The sequence below is a fragment of the Macrobrachium nipponense genome, chromosome 14, assembly GCF_015104395.2.
Source record: "Macrobrachium nipponense isolate FS-2020 chromosome 14, ASM1510439v2, whole genome shotgun sequence".
Lineage (NCBI taxonomy): Eukaryota > Metazoa > Arthropoda > Malacostraca > Decapoda > Palaemonidae > Macrobrachium > Macrobrachium nipponense.
Window position 1 is genome coordinate 55,851,965 of NC_087207.1, and position 6,518 is coordinate 55,858,482.

At 46.5% G+C, this 6,518-nt stretch overlaps 3 protein-coding genes across 4 annotated transcripts in view; 2 read left to right on the forward strand and 1 right to left on the reverse strand.

Moving 5' to 3' along the window:
• LOC135226519 (retinol dehydrogenase 12-like) overlaps positions 1-6,518 on the reverse strand; it is a 248,483-nt gene that overhangs the window by 115,797 nt on the left and 126,168 nt on the right. The gene's annotated exons all lie outside the window — the stretch shown is intronic.
• LOC135226518 (uncharacterized) overlaps positions 1-6,518 on the forward strand; it is a 157,608-nt gene that overhangs the window by 53,293 nt on the left and 97,797 nt on the right. The window lies entirely within an intron of this gene.
• Positions 353-6,518, forward strand: part of LOC135226012 (uncharacterized) — a 48,338-nt gene continuing 42,172 nt past the window's right edge. Inside the window, exons 1-2 of the mRNA XM_064265490.1 lie at positions 353-589; positions 1,046-1,244. Coding sequence (XP_064121560.1) covers positions 353-589; positions 1,046-1,244 — 436 coding nt within the window. The remainder of the gene's footprint in view (positions 590-1,045; positions 1,245-6,518) is intronic.

The window sequence follows — 6,518 nt, forward strand, 5'->3', positions numbered from 1 at the left end:
AATGGGAGAAAAAAGTTCAATTCCTGCAAGCAGAGAAAAAGGGATGGAAGACGGTATGGTAAGGGACACACTGAATGCAATGCACAAGGCCAGAGAAGCATTTATAAAAAATGAGCCATGTAATAAAATAAGAATAGCGTTAAACAAAAACATCAGAGAACATAAATTTGAAGAAGCAGTGGTAGGAGATGAGGTATTCTATAAGAGGGAAAATGAAAATGAATGGAGAGGACCTGCTCAGGTAGTGGGAGTATCGGGGAAAACAATAATAGTCAAACATGGGGATTCTTTAAGAGAAGTAGCTAGGATACATGTGACTAGGATTCAACGACGATCACCAGATACAGAAGAGATGTCTGCTAGAATAGATAAATCCCATGGTGTGAAAGGTAGATCAGATGGCCCAAATGAAGGGGAAGTAGATTGGCAAGAAGGAGAGGGGATAATAGTAGGTGGGAGAAGGAATGCAGACACATTAGAGACTATAGAAAGAGAGGTGATAGAGGAAACAGTGGAAGATACTGGGGAAGGTGGGTCAATAGAAGGCAAGTTAATGGAAGAGATACCAAAATTCAAAAAGGGAAATAGAGTTAGAGCTATAAACAACAATACAGGACAAGTAGAAGAATGGACTATATTAGGTCTTGCAGGAAAAAGAGCAAGCCAAGCATGGGCTGATTCGTACAATGTACAAGACTCACAGTCAGGTGACAAAGGGTGGGTTAACTTGAGGGATTATAGTCGGGTAGAAAAAATTGAAGATGAAGAGGAGGTGTTGCTGGGATTTGAAAATAGAAGCATAATGGAAGCTAAAGAAAAGGAACTTCAAAGTTGGAGAGATAACCAGGTATATGAGGAGGTAAATGATGTTGGACAAAAAGCTATATCTACAAGATGGATAGTAACTGAAAAGATAAAAGGGGGGGAAAGGACATGTAAAGCAAGATTGGTAGCTAGAGGGTTTGAAGAAGAGAAGGCAGAGTGGGAAAAGGACGCTCCTACATGCAATGCTGAAATTTTAAAATTCTGTCTAACCATCATAAAGGTGAAAATTGGAATTGTTATTTTGGATGTCAAAACTGCATATTTACAAGGTGACGAGATACAAAGAGAAGTGTATGTGAAGCCACCGAGGAAAGACGGTTGGAGGGGATTATGGAAGTTGAAGGAAACCGTCTATGGGTTCAAGGATGCAGCAAAAGCATGGTATTGTAAAGTGGTGAAAGTAGTGAAGGAGCTTCAAGGTGAGAGAAGTAGACTAGAACTTAATATATTCTTTTGGAAAAAGGACAATAAATTGAATGGCATTTTGTGTACACTTGTAGATGATTTTTGCTATGGAGGAACTGAAGGATTCTTAAAGGAAACGATTGGGAAATTGAAAGGGAAATTGCAAGTAGGAGAACAAGAGAGTAAAAGGTTCAAGTATATAGGAGTAGTAATAGAGCAGAAGGAGAATAGATTTTCCCTTAAACAGTGGCAGTATATAAATTCCATAAGAGAACCAGAGGCCAGAAGATATACGGGTAATAGAGTGCTAGAACAAAAGGAGTTAACTGAGTATAGATCAGTGGTAGGACAGCTGAATTGGGTATCACTACACACGATGCCAGAAATATCATAGGATGTTAGCGAATTAAGTAAAGCATTTAAAGAAGGAACAACTCAGGATATGAAGAAGTTATTAAAATTGTAAGAAAAACTAGGAGCATGATGGCCAAAGTTACAATAAGTGAGATGGAAGAAGAAAGGATTTTTTGGGAAGCCTATGCAGACGTTTCATTTGGAAACATAGAAGATGGCCATACTCAACTGGGTTATATTATTTCCTTGGCAGATGGGAAGAGGAGAAGTCCCATATGGTGGAAGTCTAGGAAATCCAGGAGAGTGGCAAAATCCACCATTGAGGCCGAAGCCGAGTGTTGGGGAAGCTGTAGAAGGATTGATATATTTCAAGCATTTGTTGGAAGAGGTAGTAGGAGGGAGAAATTTAGTAGAAGGTTTGGTTAACACTGATAGTAAAACACTAATGACTGCCATCAAATCGAGCAATGGATTAAGTAGCAAGAGATTAAAAATAGATTTTGTACATGCAACTTCCCCGGCAGATATATACTTAGCTATAGTCTCTGACGTCCCGACAGAATTAAAAACTCGCGGCACACGCGACAGGTAGGTCAGGTGACCAGCCCACTCCCGCCGCTGGGTGGCGGGAATAGGAACCATTCCCGTTTTCTAACCAGAATTTTTCTGTCGCCGGTAGCAACAACATCGTTGTTGGTACCTCCTGCATTGGAATTCTTTTCTCGTTGGCCGAGGATTATCTATCTGTCTTTTGGTGATGTACTTTGATCTTTGGTTTTGGCATACGCTTATAGTGGACCGTTTTTTGGATTTTGATTTGGATTCTCTTTAAAATGTCTGACGTGGCACCTGTATTTAGGGTGTGTGCGAAAGAGGAATGTAAGGTGAGGCTACCGAAAGCATCGGTGGATCCTCACACAGTCTGTAAAAAATGTAGGGGGAATGATTGTTCTGCGACTAACACCTGTCTGGAATGTGAGAGCTTAACGGAAGTGGAATGGAAGACCTTGGCTTCTTATGTAAGGAAACTTGAGAAAGATAGAGTTAGGAGGGCTTCCATCAGAAGCTCAAGTAGATCCTGCTCTAATGAACAGGAAGTAGCTCCTAACTTTTCTAGTAATTCACCTGCTCATAGTTTGGTTTCAGCCCCTTCCCCCAGCAGCGAACCTGTAGATGCGTCTACGGAAATGGCTGCAATGAGAGCCTCAATAATCAGCTTGAAATCGCAACTGCAAGCATGAAGGAGACAGGTAAGCGCAGTGATGTGTGCAGTGATTTGTGCAGTGTCCCCAGTGAAGTGGAGGGGGCGTCTGACCGACGCCGCATTGCTCCTAGGCCTAGACCTCTTTCAGACTCCCATGACCAAGGGAGGAGGAATGTCGAAAGCCGCAAGGGGGATGTAGAGTATTCCCAACGGTCTCAAGGCGTCCCCCCTTCGGCAGATCCTGTAGCCGCTTCCCAGGCTGCCAAGGACAGCTACTGCAAAAGCGTCCTCAGGAAGTGCTTTTCGGACTCAGACTCTTCGTCTCCCAGAAGAGGATGGAGTTCTTCCGCTAAGTCGCGTCCTCTTAAGAGATCCTGGAAGACGCCAGCAAGCGAAGCGTTGCGTTCCAGTCCTGAGCCTTTTCCGGAGTATTCGCCTGCTCGTAAGAAGAGAGCTATGAGATCTCCTGACTCTTCTCCGGAAGACTTATCACACAAGACGAAGGAAGTCTTGGTAGGACTCCAACAGCAGTTGTCTGCCTTAGTTGGGAGTTCTTTCTGAAGGCTCTTCTAGGAAGAAAGACATTTTCTCTTCCCATTAAGAGTTCTGTTAGGAGAGCATCAGAGAGTAAGCGTCCTGGCTTTAGTAGACGCTCCTCGCCTGAAAGGTTTTTCGTCCCCAGCGAGACCTTCTTCAGTCGCATATGACAGGAATCGGAAACTCCCTACGAGCAAGAGTTCTCCCAGGAGTTTTGTTAGAGACGATTTTGCCTCTCATGGCAAGCATCAGGAGCCTGATTCGCGGATTTCTCGTGAGAGAATTCGTGCGACTAAGAGCTCCGGGAGAGAAGAGAGCCCCTCTCTATTCAGAGCTCCGCAAGAAGGAAGGAGCGTTCGTTCGTCCTCTAGACATTTTCCGAAGGACGCAAGAGTTTCGCCGAATAGGTGCCGAAACTTAGACAAGTTTTCTTCACCTCCCAGGAGGGATAGGAGAGATTCTAGCGCCTCTCCGGATGGACGCAAAGGGGGGAAAAGGAGTTATTCGCCTGCTAGACGCAGTCACCAGGACGCAAAAACGTCTCCCCACCCTCATGGACGACGGGAACAAAGGGTTCTCCTTTCTCCTCGCAGGCGCATTTCGCCTTCTAGGGGCGTCCCTCAATCAGGACGCAAATGCCTCTCCTTCTTGGACCAGGCAGCCTCACCAGGACGCAAGCGCCTCGCCTTCTTGGCCCAGGCGCGCGGTCACCAGGACGCAAGCGCTTCTCCTTCTTGGCGCCAGGAACAGGATGTTCTCCTTTCGCCCTAGCAGGCGCTCTTCGCCTCACAGGCGCCTGATTCAGGACGCAAGCGCCTCTCCTAGCAGACGCAAGGAGCAGAGCAGAAGCCCGAGTATAGGGAAACTCCAGGACTCGTGCAGGAAGGAGGATAGGAGTAAGGACGAAAGGAAAAGGCTTCTTTCGACGGATCGGTCTCCTGTAAAGGAAAAGCCCTCTTCTCCTGCATCGCTTTTGGAAGAAGTTTCGGATGAAGAGATATCCAAAGATGCAGGAGTTTCGGACTATAAGAGACTTGCTTCTCTTTTGCTGCAGGTGTTTGGAGACTCGCTACGCCAGTCGGATCCCCCTTCTCCGGGATCGTTATTATCCAGTACGAAAATGTCGAAGGCCTCCTCCTTCGTTAAGATGACCCCTACTCTTTCTATGAGAAAGTCTCTGAAGAGTCTCGAGAGCTGGCTCAGATCTAAAGAAGGAAGCGGGGGAAGACAGTATTTTCTTGTCCTCCTCTAAGCTGACAGGGAAACCAGGTATGTGGTATGACACCAAGGAGCCAATGGGCCTGGGTCTCCCTTCGTCCTCTGATGCAGATTTTTCCGCTCTTGTAGATGCGTCTAGAAGACGCTCTCTACACTCTGCAAAAGCCTCTTGGGGAATGTGTGAGGTGGATCATCTCATCAAGGGCCTCTTCAAGACTCTCGAAGTCTTTAACTTTATGGACCTGGGCTTTTGGGAGCTTTAGCCAAGAAGTCTCAAGAACCAGACTTCGTTACCATAAGGAAGAGTTGGGCAGTGTTTTAACCTGCCTAGACAAGGCGGTTATGGATGGCTCCAATGAAGTGGCATCCCTTTTTGGATCCTGTATATTGAAGAAGAGGGCAGTGTTTAGCTCCTTCTTAACGAAAATCTGTTTCTCCTCTGCAGAGATCCTCCCTTTTATACGCGCCCCTCTCTAGTCACCTTTTTTCCTCAGGACATAGTAGGGACATTTCAAAGACTCTTTCAGAAAAGGCCACACAGGACCTGCTGGCCCAGTCAGCTAAGAGGCTAAAACCTGCTGTTCAGGTTGCGAAAAAGGAGAAAGTTCCCTTCCAGCAGCACCCTTTCGGGGAAGGTCCTGCACCAAGATCTTCTCTTAGAAGTAAAGACGACCGGAGAAGAGAGGAAGGTCTTCTCGCAAGGCCGTTCGTCAAGACCCAGTGAGGACTGTGGTCCTCCAGACAAAAGTGGGTGCCAGGCTTCTAGACTTTTACGAACCTTGGGCACAGAAAGGTGCCGATGCTGGTCCCTATCCATCCTAAAGAAAGGATATTTAATCCCCTTCAGGGAAAAAAAACCTCCCTTAACTACAACTCCAAGGGAGTTAACAGCAAACTACAAGGAATCTGTCAAGAAACAAGCCCTTCTACATCTCGTGGAGCAGTTGCTTTACAAGGAAGCCATAGAGGAAGTAAAAGATCTCTCTTCCCAGGGGTTTTACAATCGCCTGTTCTTGGTTCCGAAGAGCTCAGGAGGTTGGAGGCCAGTTCTGGACGTGAGCGCCCTGAACGTGTTCGTAGCAAAGAGGAAGTTCACAATGGAGACGACAGCCTCGGTGTTAGCAGCCCTGCGTCCAGGGGACTGGATGGTATCCCTGGACCTGCAGGATGCTTATTTCCACGTACCAATACACCCGTCTTCCAGGAAATACCTCAGATTTATGGCTCAAGGAAAGAGTATTTCAATTTCGGGCCCTATGCTTCGGACTATCAACAGCCCCCCCAAGTATTCACGGGACTAATGAAAATGTGGCTCACTGGCTCCACCTCGAAGGGATTCGAATATCCTTGTATCTAGACGACTGGCTGATACGAGCACAGTCGCGAGTCAGATGTCTGGAGGACTTAAAACTGACACTGGAGTTAAACACAGTCCTTGGGACTGTTGGTAAACCTCGAGAAATCCCAGATGATTCCCCAGCGAACATTGTTTATCTGGGGATTCGGATGGATTCTCGGGGTTTTCATGTGTTTCCATCACAGGAAAGACAGAACCGCTGCTTGGAAAAAGTAGCAACCTTCCTAGAGAAAGAACAATGTTCCGCGAGGGAATGGATGAGTCTTCTGGGGACCCTTTCCTCGTTGGAACAGTTCATTTCTCTAGGAAGGCTTCACCTAAGGCCGTTACAGTTCTATCTAAGAGAATGTTGGGATCAGAAATCTCAAAATCTGTCCGATTCCTTCCAGATCACGAAGGAAATAAAGGAGGACCTGCGTTGGTGGATGAATCCGTGCAGGATCAACGAAGGAGTATCCCTTCACGTTCCGAACCCTCGGCTAGTGTTGTATTCCGACGCTCAGATGCGGGGTGGGGAGCCACTCTAGGGAAGAGAGAAGTGTCAGGCACCTGGAGGAGAACAGGTGTCCTGGCACATCAATATGAAAGAATTAGCAGCGATTCACCTGTCTCTCATAC